The 15271-nt window shown below is 37.7% G+C and overlaps 1 protein-coding gene across 1 annotated transcript in view; it reads left to right on the top strand.

The window, feature by feature from the left end:
* The window catches only part of DIRC2 (disrupted in renal carcinoma 2), an 84194-nt gene that overhangs the window by 44508 nt on the left and 24415 nt on the right, over positions 1-15271 (top strand). The window contains exon 5 of the mRNA XM_011971558.1: positions 4847-4955. Within this exon, the coding sequence (XP_011826948.1) occupies positions 4847-4955 (109 nt within the window). The remainder of the gene's footprint in view (positions 1-4846; positions 4956-15271) is intronic.

The raw sequence follows: 15271 nt of genomic DNA, 5'->3' as shown, positions 1-15271 counted from the left end.
CTAATTCAGTGTTTTGACAGCTATTTTCTTTAAGCAAAATAGAATGGAATAAAATAGAATTGAAAATATTATTTCATCACATGAAATAAGGATGCCTTCTTTTAGACTTTTGTTTCAGTATATATGTTGCATATATATGGGTAGGTCACAAAGTAAAAATAAATTTCTTACTAAAAATAAAGTGAAAAGTTTTTGAAAATCACTTCTCTATAGTACATAGTACATTGCCTTTCACATAATAGGTTTAAAAAAAAGTTAGGTTGAATTGTTATTAGTGGCACACATTTGTAAGATGACAGTTTAAAATGATCGCTTTTTCAATGGCAACAAAAGCCAAAATTGACAAATGGGATCTAAATAAACTAAAGAGCTTCTGAACAGCAAAAGAAACTACCATCAGAGTGAACAGGCAACCTACAGAATGGGAGAAAATTTTTGCAATCTACTCATCTAACAAAGGGCTAATATCCAGAACCTACAAATAACTCAAACAAATTTACAAGAAAAAAACAACCGCATCAAAAAGTGGGCAAAGGATATGAACAGACACTTCTCAAAAGAAGACATTTATGCAGCCAACAGACACATGAAAAAATGCTCATCATCACTAGCCATCAGAGAAATGTTAATCAAAGCCACAATGAGATACCATCTCACACCAGGTAGAATGGCGATCATTAAAAAGTCAGGAAACAACAGGTGCTGGAGAGGATGTGGAGAAATAGGAACACTTTTACACTGTTGGTGGGACTGTAAACTAGCTCAACCATTATGGAAAACAGTATGGCGATTCCTCAAGGATCTAGAACTAGAAATACATTTGACCCAGCCATCCCATTACTGGGTATATACTCAAAGGATTATAAATCATGCTGCTATAAAGACACATGCACACGTATGTTTATTGCGGCACTATTCACAATAGCAAAGACTTGGAACCAACCCAAATGTCCATCAATGACAGACTGGATTAAGAAAATGTGGCACATATACACCATGGAAAACTATGCAGCCATAAAAAAGGATGAGTTTGTGTCCTTTGTAGGGACATGGATGCAGCTGGAAACCATCATTCTCAGCAAACTATCACAAGAACAGAAAACCAAGCACTGCATGTTCTCACTCATAGGTGGGAATTGAACAATGAGAACACTTGGACACAGGAAGGGGAACATCACACACCGGGACCTGTTGTGGGGTTGGGGGAGGGAGGAGGGATAGCATTAGGAGATATACCTAATGTAAATGACGAATTAATGGGTACAGCACACCAACATGGCACATGTATACATACGTAACGAACCTGCACATTGTGCACATGTACCCTAGAACTTAAAGTATAATAAAAATAAAAAATAAATAAGATGATCACTTTTTAAAAACAATGCCACTTAAATAAATTTTTTTCCCTGCAAACCTAGCTGCAGATGTTAGATAGCAATAGAGAAAGGTAGAGAGGTAGATTGGGGTCATATTATGACATACTAATAATTTTGGACTATTCTGTTGGAAATAATGAGTCACTGAAGCATTTTAAGCCAAGGCGTTATGTACAAGATTGTTCTGACAAGGAAGAACAGTTAACTTAAAATTGTCCCTCCGGAGGCTGAGGCAGGAGAATGGCGTGAACCCGGGAGGCGGAGCTTGCAGTGAGCTGAGATCCGGCCACTGCACTCCAGCCTGGGCGACAGAGGGAGACTCCGTCTCAAAAAAAAAAAGAAAAATTGTCCCTCCAACCACTTTGACTTGTGTTTACTTCTAATTACCCTGGAGTCAAACTCTTCATTCCGTTTAAACCATAAAGTATAAGATCTTCCTTCTCTATTAAAAAGTCCTTTTCACCAGTACCTAACATTCCTTTGTCTTTTATTGCTTACTGTGCACGATTGCCAGCTTCTACCTTTGGGCTCTCCTGGGGAGTTCTCTGGGCCTGCCATGCCCCATTCCCTTCCTACCAGTGTAATTAACCCCAGTCTCTCATAGAATTCCTGAAATCATTGCTTCCTGGGTCAGATTATTTGCCAGCACGTGAACACATGTATTAATCTATTTTTTCGTCGTTTGTATTTCCTTCTCCCATTTCCCTCCCCGAACCCAGGCCACTTCTCAAATGCCTTTAATGTGTATCTCTTTGTCTCTGTACTTTTGCAGTGTATGTACTGTTTTGTATGCATCTGTGTTTAATTCATCTAAATTATGACATACTGTGGATGTCATTCTGTTTGACATTTTTCACTAAGTACTACATGGGTTTTATTTTTTAACTTTTCATTTTGGAATGTTACAATAATATACAAAGGTAGAATAGTATAACCCCTATAACTCGGTATTGACAATTGTCAGTCAGTTTACAACCAGTCTTGTTTCATCTTTGTACCACCCACTTCCCACTTCCCAGCTTCCTGCATCATGAAACAAATCCCAGATGACAACTCCATTTCATCTAGAAAATATTTCAGTATGTGCAATATATGTCAAAAATAGACTCTTTTTAACATAAATATAGTGCCGTTATTTTAACTAAAAACTTTTAAATAATAATTTGCTAGTATCAAATCAGTGTTTAAATTTTCAATTATCTCATAAACATTTAACAGTTTGTTTGAACAGTTTCCATATTAGGTCCACACATTGCAATTGGTCCAAAGTGCCTTAGAATCTATAGATTTCCTTGACATGGCTCTTTGTTTCTTATAATTTAATTGTTGAGGAGCCAGCACTTTTATTCCCAACGTCTGAATTTTGTTGATTTCCTCATTGTATAGTTTGACATGTTCCCCTCTCCTTTGTGTTTCCTGTAAATTGTTAACTAGAAATATGTTGTGATTCAGGTTTTATTTTTGCTTTTGTTTTTGTTTGACAAGACTACTTCATAAGTGATGCTGCCTCCTTTCATCAGGAGGCATGTAATGTCTGGACAACTCTAATTTTGTGATGTTAGCACTGTTTCAAGGTGCACCCCTGCTGCCGTGTGTACACCTAGTTCTTTGTACTCCATGGCATTAATTTATCACATTTCATCTACTTATTCTCATTGTGTACCCAGATTGCCTCCAATTTGTTGTTACCACAAACACTACTGCAGTGACATCCTCATTCACGTCACCATAGACCTGAACATTTATTTGGAAAATAGACCCTGTAACATGACTGCTAGGTCATAAAATAGTCTAAGCTTGATTTGTCAAGTACTGCCAGATCGCAGTGACATGACCATAGCACACAGTAACCACCTGCCTCAGCCTCCCAATTAGCTGGGATTACAGATGCACACCACTGTACCCGGCTGATTTTTAAATATTTTTATAGAGATGAGGTCTCATTATCTTGCCCAGGCTGGTCTCAAACTCCTGTCCTCAAGTGATTCTCCTACCTCGGTCTCCCAAAGTGCTGAGATTACAGGCATGAGCCACCATGCCTGGCCAGAGGTTTTTTTAAACTACCTACCCATTTGATGAAATAATATTGGTTATCTGTATAATAAACATTGAGAATTTTAAACAATATGAACAAAATATTTTTCTTGTAAAAATAAAAAATTTCAAGAAGCGAGCCGGGTGCCGTGGCTCACGCCTGTAATCCCAGCACTTTGGGAGGCCAAGGTGGGTGCATCACTTGAGGTCAGGAGTTCGAGACCAGCCTGGCCAACATGGCGAAACCCTGTCTCTACTAAAAATACAAAAATTAGCTGGGTGTGCTGGTAGGTGCCTGTAATTCCAGCTATTTGGGAGGCTGTGGCAGGAGAATCACTTGAGCCAGGGAGGCGGAGGTTGCAGTGAGCCGAGATCACACCATTGCACTCCAGCCTGGGCAACAAGAATGGAACTCCATCTTAAAAAAAAATTTTCAGAAGCTTGAATTTATTAACTCACAGATTTTTTATTAACTGACAGACTTTTTCTTTTATAAAGCTTGCCACTTTGAACTTCTTGAAGAATAACTATATATGTATATACATGTATATACACATATGTATGTATATATAGTTATTCATATGTATATATACATGTATGTGCATATGTATGTATATATACATATATATTTTTTAACTTTTAGGCTCGGGGTACATGTGCAGATTTGTTACATGGGTAAATTACATGGCATGGGGGTTTGGTGTACACATTATTTTGTCACCTAGATAATAACCATAGTATCCAATAGGTAGTTTTTCTGTCCTCACCCTCCTCCCACCCTGCACCCTCAAGTTGGTCCCAGTGTCTGTTGTTCCCTTCTTTGTGTCCATATGTACTTGATGTTTAGCTCCCACTTGTAAGTGAGAACATGTGGTATTTGCTTTTCTGTTCCTGTTAGTTTACTTAGGATAATGGCCTCTTGCTCCATTCGTGTTGCTGCAAAGGTTGTGATCTTATTCTTTTTTATGTCTGAGGAGTATTATATATATGGTGTATTTGTACCACATTTTCTTTATCCAGTCTACCATTGATGAGAATTTAGGTTGATTCCATGTCTTTGCTATTGTAAATAGTGCTGCAGTGAATACACACGTGCGTGTGTCTTTATACTAGAATGATTTATATTCCTTTGGGTATATACCCAATAATGGATTGCTGGGTCAAATGGCAATTCTCTTTTAAGTACTTTTAGAAATTGCCAAACTGCCTTCCGTGGTGGCTGAACCAATTTACACTTTGACCAGTAGTGTGTGTGCGCATTCCCTTTTGCCTGCTACCTTCCCAGCATGTTATTTTAGTTTTTAATAATGGCTATTCTGTAGATATTTTCTGATTCTGGTGTTCCAGTTTCCAAATGACATACATTTTTCATGACTATGTTTATTCTAGATTTTTAATTTGTTGCTATGTTTCCTTTTATTTCTCATTCACAGCAATTTTAGATTTTTGATGATTGCTTTAGCATATGCCATACCACTTGGTGTATTTGCTGGCTGGTCTGGAGTTCTGGACTTAATTTTAACACCAGCGCACGTCAGCCAAGTAAGTATTTTATTTCTTTATATGTTGTAGGTATTTTCATTCATTTGATTTATAAATACTGGTTACGTGTTCTTGGTTTTAGCTTCAAGGACTGGGTAAAACATTGTCCTATACCATTGTTGCAGAAGCAAGATCTTTATGGAATAGGTAAAAAATAATGTTGATTTTCCTCCTTGATTTTGACAATAGTTATGAATTTCACATTTCTCTGGGCATTATTAATGATACTACTGGCTTTTTAAGAAAGGAAGGAAATCTCAGTTTTGTTGACTCCATTCTTTATCCTTTCTTCATACCTTATGAAGAAGACTAAGATCCCATCATCAATTATATAACTATTTCTTCATCTAGTTTCTGACTTTCTCTGTGGGCTCCAAATAAGGGTATTTCATTTCTTTAAAAATAACCATTTCACCTATATGCTTGATACCATCCATTCCTTCTCTTTGCTTCCAGACAGCACGGTAGAAAAGAGGATAGAGAAATATGGAGAGGTAAATAGAAGAAAACACACTGATGTGATATTCTATTGTATGAGTAAAAAAAAAAAAACAATTTGTCTATTCTGCTTTTAGTGAATTTGGATTGTTAACCTTTTTTGACAACCACAAACAATGCTGTATTAACACTCTCATACATGTCTCTATGCACTTCTATATACATTTCTAATGGATACATATCTAGGAATGGAACTGCTGGTTATAGTATATGCTACTTTGGTAGATGATGCCAAACTTCTCCAAAGTGGTGGTATCTATGTATAATCCTACCAGCAATACATGAAATTTCTCATCATCCCACATCATTTGCCACTTGTGTGATGATATTAGTCTTTTTCACTTTAGACGTGCTGATAGCTGTGCAGTTGTATGCCATCGTAGTGACTTCTGTGGTGTCTTTTCAGTGTGAATTGGATATTTTGAATATCCTTTTCTGGTGACATACCAGTTTGAGTCTCTTGCCCTCTATTGGGCTACCTTTTTCTTACCAACATGTAAAGAAGAGAGCTGTGCAGAAGGGAGCTCCCCAGAGGACTTTGTGGGGACTCCAGTAATCTTTGGCTGAGAAATGGGCTGCACATATAAAGGGCAAAGCTACTAGAGGCTTAAAACAGAGAATGGTATGGATTGAAAGCAGAACAAAGATAGAAGAGGTCAAGCATTGTCTTGGAGTTCTGGCCCAGTCAAACTGTAGAATCAAGGACCATGTCCTAGATAGAGAAAGTCTTACTCTAGTTTAGACCCATCATAAACAAAGACAAAAATCTGAAGAGGAGACACTTTGGAGATCTATCCTTATAAAGCACAAAATGAGGCCTACACATCCTCAAGGTAATCAAGCAATAATTGAACTGTCTACTAGAACAAAAGTCAACCATTTTAGAAAAAGTAAAAGGATCTAGAATCTCTTTATTGTATCATCCACAACATACAGTATACAATTTTTTTTTTGACGGAGTCTCGCTCTGTCGCCCAGGCTGGAGTGCAGTGGCGCGGTCTCGGCTCACTGCAAGCTCCACCTCCTGGGTTCACGCCATTCTCCTGCCTCAACCTCCCAAGTAGCTGGGACTGCAGGCGCCCGCCACTACGCCCGGCTAATTTTTTTGTATTTTTAGTAAAGACGGGATTTCACCGTGTTAGCCAGGATGGTCTCGATCTCCTGACCTCGTGATCTGCCCACCTCGGCCTCCCAAAGTGCTGGGATTATAGGAGTGAGCCACCGCGCCCAGCCCAGTATACAATTTAAAAAAAAAAATGCATTAGACATGTAAATAAACAGGAAAGTGTGACCCCTATTTGGCCAGGTGCAGTGGTCTCAAAAAATAAATAAATGAAAGTTTAAAAATTTACAAAGCAATCATTAGAAACCAACTCTTAGAAACTCTAGATGTTTCATTTAGCAGACTGAGGCTGTAATGCAGAAAAGATAAAGATAAATCTTTGCTTGCTCCAAGTTCATAAATATGTTATCTTGTACAACTGTGTCATCCTGTATAGTAGCTACTAGCCACATTCAAAATAAACTTCAAACTTAATTTGAAATTTAAACCAATTGAAATGAAATAAAAGTAAAAAATAACTTCCTTAGTTGTGTAGCACTTTTCAAGTGCAGGATAGCCACATGAGACTAGTAGCTACCATGTTGCACGGTGTAGATAGAGAACATTTCTATCATCAAAGAAAGCTCTATTGGACAGTGCTGTTCTAGAGCTTTGTTCTTTTACCTGTCACATTTACCTAGAATTTAAACCTAGAATTGATTTTGTACTTATTATAAGATAGGGGTTAAGTTTCTTTTTTCCCCATAGATATTTGTTAACCTAGGATCAGTGTTTGCAAAGATCATTTTTTTCCTTCACTGCCCTCTGTTCATCTTTGTTGTAAGCAAGTTTCCTTCTATACACGGGTGTATTTCTAGACTTGATTCCTTTAGTCTCTTTGTCCCTGCACCAATACCAAATTGTGTTATTTATACTACTGTTATAAATAAGCACTAGTTTTGATATTTAGTAAATATCCCCCTTTATTGGGATTTCTATTAGAGTTTTTATATCTACAGATCATTTTCAAAATTAACTGCTTTATAATACTGAGTGTTCTGAACCATGATCATTATGTTTCTCCTCATTTACTTAGGTCCCAATGTCTCTGAATGATGCTTTATAATTTTCAGCAAAGATACCTTCTGTGTGTTTATTAGCTTTATTCTCAGGTATTTGATACTTTTTGAAGCTATTGAAATTAGCAGCTTTTAACATTTTTATTTTATTTTTCTTATTTTTAAAATTGATATGTAATTGTTGCACATTTTGGGGGATATATAATATTTTGATACCTGTACACAGTGTGTAATGATCAAATTGGTAAGAGTGCTATCCCCCACCTCAAACATTTATTTTTTCTTTGTGTTGGGAACCTTACAACTGTCATAGCTATTTTGAAATGTACAGTAAGTTATTGTTATCTGTAATTTCCCTACTGTATTATTGAGTACTAGAACTCACTCTTTCTATCTAACTGTATTTTTGTACCCCTTAACCAACTTCTCTTCATCCTCCCACCCTTCTTCATCAGTAGCTGGTAACTATCATTCTACGTTCTGCTTTCCTGAAATCCACCTTTTTAGTTCCCACATATGAGTGAGAACGTGCAATATTTGTCTTTCTGTATTTGGCTTATTTCAGTTAACATGATTTCACTTAACATCCATGTTGCTGCAAATAACAGGATTTCATTCTTTTTTGTGACTGAATAATATTCCATTGTGTATATATCCAATATTTTCTTGATGCATTCATCTCTTGATGACACTTAGGTTGTTTCCAGACCTTGGTTATTGTGAATAGTGCTGCAATAAACATGGGAGTGCAGATTTCTTTTTTATATACTGATTTCCTTTCTATTGGGTATATATCCAGAAATGGGATTGCTACATCATATGGTAGTTCTATTTTTTGTTTTCTAAGGAACCTCTGTACTGTTTTCCATAATGGCTGTACTTCTTTAATTCCCACCAGCAGGATCCAAGCACTCCCCCTTCTCTGTATCCTTGTCAGCATTTGTTACTTTTTGTCTTTTTGGTGATAGCTATCCTAACTGGGGTGAGATGCTATTCATTGTGGTTTTGATGTGCATTTCCCTGATTATTAGTGATGTTGAACATTTCTTTTTGTATATTTGTTGGCCATTGTGTGTCTTCTTTTGAGAAATGTCTATTCAGGTATTTTGCTTGTTTTTTAATTGGATTGGTTTTTTTGCTGTTGAGTTATTTGGGTTCCTTATAGATAGTGGTTATTAATCCCTAATTGGATGTATAGTTTGTGAATATTTCTCCCATTCTGTAAGTTTTCTCTTCCCTCTATTGTTTCCTTTGCTGTTCAGAAGCCTTTTAGTCTTATGTAATCCCATTTGTGCAATTTTGCTTTTGTTGCCTGTCTTTTGAGGCTGTATTCAAAAAATCTTTGTCCAGACCAGTGTCCTGTAGTGTTCCCCCAATGTTTTCTTTTAGTAGTTTCATAGTTTCAAGTCTTACATTGAACCCTTTTCCCTTTTAGGGGAAAAAAAATGTGCAGCTCACTGCCAGCACTCATTTAATTTTATATAAACATGCTCTTTGATGCTGAAGCAAATCTGACTAACTTTCAATATGAAAATATAAAAACTGTTCTTGGAGTTATTTCTAAACAGAACTAACATCAGAATCATCTGAATCATCAGAATCGTCTATCAGATTCCTCAAATGAATCTCTAGCCAATGACTGTTTGAGAACGATGTTAACATCACACGTAGGAATGCTCCTTTTTCTAGGATTTGACATTTTCAGCAGTTGAGAATTACTGTTTTGTAAATGGAAATACCACTACTAAAAACAGAATGCTATAAGTAGAATGATGTCTTTTGTCTCCAAAGTTGATATACTAAGAGTGATGTGAAAATAGTCATAAAAGCAAGATAGTTCATGGCGAAGATATCTTGGGGTAAATGCTGCAGCTGCAAAAGCACCTCTGGCGAGTACTCTCAGGGCAAACAGGAAAAAGATTAAATCTTTAATCCATTTTGAGGTTTTTTTTGTTTTGTTTTTTTGGGGTTTTTTTTGATACAGTATCTTGCTCTGTTGCCCAGGCTGGAGTGCAGTGGCAGAAGCATGGCTCACTGGAGCCTCAACTTCTTGGGTTTAAATGATCCTCCCACCTCAGCTTCCCAAGTAGCTAGGACTACAGGTGCACGCCACCATGCCCAGCTAATTTTTTCAAGTTTTGTAGAGTCGAAGTCTCTATGTTTCCCAGACTGGTCTGGAACTCCTGAGCTCAAACAGTCCTTGCACTTTGGCCTCCCAAAGTGTGGGCCATGTCGGGCCATCTTTGTGTTTTAATTGGAGTATTTAGTGCATTTATATTTAATATAATTACTGACAAGTTTGGGTTTAGACCTACCATCTTACTATTCGTCTTTATTTTGTTCAGCCCTTTCTATTCTTTTTGCCTTCTTTCTTACCTTCTGGATTAAGTATTTATTACTTCAATTTTCCCTGACTGTTAGGTTGGCAGTTATAGACTCTTTTACTATTTAATGATTACCCTAAAAAGTACAGAATGCACACTTGACTTATCAAATTGGAATTTTACCTTTTCTATGATAATCTAAGGTTTTTAGAACCCTTTAACTTCATTTAACCCTCTCCCATCTTTTGGGCTATTACTGTCATATATTTTAACTGCACAAGACATTATTGTTTATACAGCTGATATTCATTGACTCAAATTTATCTTCATATTTATTCATTTTGTTCTTTATTTCTTTATCTTCAGTCTTCAGATCTGTAATCATCTTTCTTCTATCTAAAGAGCACCCATTAGTGTTTTTGTTTGATTATTGTACAGGTCTGTGGGTGACAAATTCTTTAGTTTGGGGTTTGCATTTTATTTTATCGTTTGTTTTGGTCTAAAAATGTCTTCATTTTATCTTCATTTTTAAAGTTTGTATCTTGTTGGGCATAGAATTATTGGTTGACAGTCATTTTCTTTTGGTTCTTTGAAAAAAAATTCCATTTTCTTCTGGCTTCCATTGTTTTAATTGAGAAGTCAGCTCTCAAATTTAAAAGCTGGCTGCTTTTAAGATTTTCTGTTCATCGTCGGTTTCAGCAGTTTTGCTTTGATTTGATACAACTAGGTGGCATTCTTTTTCTAAATTTATTCTACTTAAGGTTTACATAACTTATTGAATGTTGTCTTGTTAGCTTGATGTCTCTCATTAATTTCTGAAAATTTCTAGTCAGTGTCTCTTCAAAACTTGTGCTCTGTTTTCTCTAATTTCCTTTGGGTATTCTAACTATATACATTATACCTTTACACTGTATTCTCTAAGTCTCTTTACTCTGTTTTTTGAATTTTCCACTCTTTTACCTTTCTTTTCTTCACCCACTTTTTTTCTTTTTTTTTTTTTTTTTTTGAGACGGAGTCTCTCTCTGTCGCCCAGGCTGGAGTGTAGTGGCGCGGTCTTGGCTCACTGCAACCTCCGCCTCCTGGGCTCATGCCATTCTCCTGCCTCAGCCTCCCGAGCAGCTGGGACTACAGGCGCCTGCCACCACGCCCAGCTAATTTTTTTGTGTTTTTAGTAGAGATGGGGTTTCACCGTGTTCACCAGAATGGTCTCGATCTCCTGACCTCGTGATCTGCCCACCTCGGCCTCCCAAAGTGTTGGGATTACAGGCGTGAGCCGCCGAGCCTGGCCATCACCCGCTTTTTTGTTGTTGTTGTTGTTATGACATATTCTTTTTCCTTCCTATGCTTCAGACTGGATATTTTAGCTATCTTTTCTTCCAACTCACTATTTCAGTTTTCAACTCTGTCAAATATGCTATTAAATTCATCTATGAGTTACTTTAAATTTTATAAAATTTGTCTTTGGTTCTTTTTTTTGTTTGTTTGTTTTTGAGATAGAGTCTTGCCCTGTCACCCAGTCTAGAGTGCAGCGGCTTGATCAGTTCACTGCAACCTCTGCCTCCCAGGTTCAAGCAATCCTCCTGCCTCAGCCTCCCCAGTAGCTGGGACTACAGGCACACACAACCATACCCAGCTCATTTTTGTATTTTTAGTAGAGATGGGGTTTCGCCATGTTAGCCAGGCTGGTCTTGAACTCCTGACCTCAGGTGATTCGCCTGCTTCGGCTTCCCAAAGTGCTGGGATTGCAGGCATGAGCCACCACCAAAGAAACCTGTCTTTGGTTCTTTTTATAGTTGACAGATTTCAGCAGAAATGCTTGATCTTATTTTTTTTCTCTATTAAAAATAGTTACTTCAAATTTGTATCTCATAATTCCATTATCTTGGTCCCTTGTAGGTCTATGTATATGTTTGATATTTGGTAATTTTAAAAAATCTCTTTATGCATTCAGTTATTTTTGATTGAGTGCTAGACATAGTACATGAAAAGCTGTGGAGATAATTTAAGTATCAAGATGATGTTGTTTTCTTTCAGAGAGAATTTATATTTTTTCTGGCGGGAGTCTGGTGTTCACCTTAATCTAGTTTCAGAGCTTGAGATCACTTAAAGCTGGGCTTTAGTCCTTCAGGAGGCTGTTCCATTTCTAGTTCCTCCTACTCTTAGGTGTAGCCCTTCAGAGTGCCCAGTTAAAATGCGGGATTTTTACAAGGCCACCCCACAGCAGGCCCTAAACTGGTATTTTTTCTTCTAGGTCAGTGAGGCTGTCAATAACTTCTCAGTCCCTTAGCCACCTTCTCTGAAATTAGCAGATAACCCTAAAGGAAAATTGTCTCCAAATACCATGCTTATCTCTTCAGATTATCTTCCCATCCTAGATCATGGTTTCAGAATTCTGGATTATTTTCTTATCTCTCTGATGCCTTCAGATAAAATTTTCCCCAGGTTTTCTAGTTCTCAACCAGAATACTAATCTAAATTACCTAGTGTACATGTTTTAGTCTCTTCAGACTTCCACAACAAAATACTTTAGACTGGGTAATTTATAAATCATAGAAATTTATTTCTCACAGTTCTGGAGACTAGAAAGTCCCAGGTCAAGGTGCCAACTAATTTATATCTGGGGAGGGCTCACTCTCTGCTTCCAAGATGGCACCTTCTTGCTGCATTCTCATGTGGCAAAGGGGCAAGGCAGCTCCCTTCAACCTCTTTTATAAGGACACTCATCCCTTCATTACCTCCTAAAGGCCCCCACCTCTTAATATGATCACATTAGGGATTAAGTTCCAACATAAGAATCTGGGAGGGACACCAACATTCAGACCATAGCAGCACCTTTACTGTAAGAAGAAAGCCTTCCTTTACTTTTCTCACCTGTTTTTCTGGATGGCAGGTGTTCCAAGTATGCTCAGTTCTGTTAAGGAAAAGTGTAGCACCCATTTAAATGATACTGATTTTGACTGGGCATGGTGGCTCACACCTGTTATCCCAGCACTTTGGGAGGGTGAGGCAGGTGGATCACTTGAGCTCAGGAATTCGAGACCAGCCTGGGCAACATGGCGAAATCCTGTCTCCACCAAAAATACAAAAAATTAGCTGGGCGTGGTAACACATGCCTGTAATCCCAGCTACTTGGGAGTCTGAGGTGAGAGGATCACTTGAGCCCTGGAGGCAGAGGCTGCAGTGAGCCCAGATCGCACCACTGCACTCCTGCCTGGGTGACAGAGTAAGGCCCCATGTCATGCACACAAAAAATGATACTGATTTGGCAGATCTGTGCTTCATGTTTTAAACCCTAAAAAGCCCTTCCAAGTATCTTTCTTGGTACAAACTCTGAGTGACATAGAGACCCTGAATCATATCAGTTATTAAGTAAAGTAGAATTTAAAATTAAATGAAAGCAATTTTTTTAATTTTTAAATTAAGTATTGAGTAGAATTTTATTAACTAAGACAAATGTCATGAACAAAGCAAGTAGAAAAGTACAAAATGTTCTGAAAGTATCAGCATCAGTACAGCCCGATGTGCAGTGGTCCTTAACCTAGAGCATGACCCCACTCACCTAGAGGATAGAAGGAATTGTTTGTGGGAGCCTAGTGGGCTTTGGATTATAGATACCAAATGCGCTGCAGTGAAAGGAGTGGTCCTACAGAACAGAGAATTATCTTGCCTCAAATGCCAATAGTATGAAAAACTATACAGAGATAATTTAAGCTTCAGGATGTTATCTTTCTCCTGAGAGCCTTCGTGTTTGCTTCCGGCAGCAAACACCAATAGAGCAAAAGACTCATATAAAGTTACTGTATCGCTTAGAGTAGGCTATCCTCCTGGGAGAAGTAGAACTCCAAAATTCTGAGACTTAAGAAAAATTTATTTGTCATTCACATTGCAATCTGGGACAGTGTTTGTAATCTAGGATAGTTGTCCACAGTTTGGACAGCTCTTTTCCTCACACTGATTTAAGAGATGGAAGCTGTTTCCACTTGTATCTCTTCTGTCCCCTAGGACCTTGTCATTATATGCATGGGCGCAGCTGGGCAGCCACATCCAGATTGCAGCTGGCAGGAAGGGAGAGAAAGCATGGAGGAGGCATACACCTTCTTTCAAGTTCTAACCTGGAGGTGGCACACTTCACTTATGCTCACTTCCATTAATGAGAGCTGACACATGGTCACCTGTTCCAGCTAGGAACTGGGACAGGTCATCTAGCTAAGTACCCAAGTAGAAGAAGAAATTGTTTGGTGGACAGCTGGCAATCCCTGTCACAAGTGTAATGAAAAATATGACTCGAAAAACAATAAAAGGTAGAAGCTAGTTTGGACAATGCTCAAGTGCCAGGTCAGGTTTGAACTTTGTCCTGTAACCACAAGGAAAGCCAGTAACTATTTCCGAGCAGGGACGCGGAATGCTTAGGATAATTATTCTGGCAACAGTGAGCAAAATAGATTGTGAAAACCATTTAAGAAGCTCTTACAGGGTTCAAGAAGTAAGAAGGTAATAAAAGCAAGCATGATGGTTGTGGGAAGGAGAAAGAGGAGACAAGATGTACCAGTATTATTAGAGACATGAAATTTATTTCATAACAACTAACATGTATTGAGCACTTTACATTTATTAACTTATTTAACCCTCAAAAAACTTTATTATCCCCATTCCATTAATGCAGGAACTGAGACCTAGAGTATCAGTTGGGACAGAAACCAAGTCATAATAAGAGTTAAAGATACAGGAGTGATGAGGAAACGTAGGCAGCATTCATAGATTGCTGTGAAAAAGTGTGGCCGCACAGGCAGGAAAGAGACTAGATAGATGGAGAAGACTCATCAGTGAGTAATAATAATAACAGCTAATGTTTACTGAGCACTTCCTATGTCCTGGCCACTGATCTGGGTACTGTATACAAATTATGTCATTTAATCCATTTTATAGGTAAAAAGACATAATTTGCCTGGAGTCACACAGTTAGTAAATGGCAGGGCTGGAAATGTTTTCTCAAGAGGGGAACAAGCTATACGTTTGAAACCCAGCTCAACTTCTTTTTCTCTGTCTACTCTCTTGCTCAGCCCCACATTTCCCCCTGACTTCCACCTTCTGATATATTTTTAGTTGTGGCCCCATGTTTTAGCATCTAATTATTACCTAGCAGTTTCCTATATTGGTTATATTTAAACTTTTTCGGGCTATGACTATCTTCCATCCTTTTCTTAATTTTAAGAGTTCCTAGTCCAACATCAGGCATGTAGTACATACTTGAAAAATATTTGTTTGATGACATTGATTATTTTGTTGACTTCAATATTCCAATAAAAAGTTAATCAAGGACATATTTTCTTAGATGCTTGTATACATTAGTTACACGTGAATTCTTTTATTTCA

The sequence above is a fragment of the Mandrillus leucophaeus genome, unplaced genomic scaffold, assembly GCF_000951045.1.
Source record: "Mandrillus leucophaeus isolate KB7577 unplaced genomic scaffold, Mleu.le_1.0 Scaffold123, whole genome shotgun sequence".
In the NCBI taxonomy this organism is placed as follows: Eukaryota; Metazoa; Chordata; class Mammalia; order Primates; family Cercopithecidae; genus Mandrillus; species Mandrillus leucophaeus.
The sequence above is the reverse complement of the archived record's forward strand: the minus strand, read 5'-3'. Positions and strand labels throughout refer to the sequence as shown.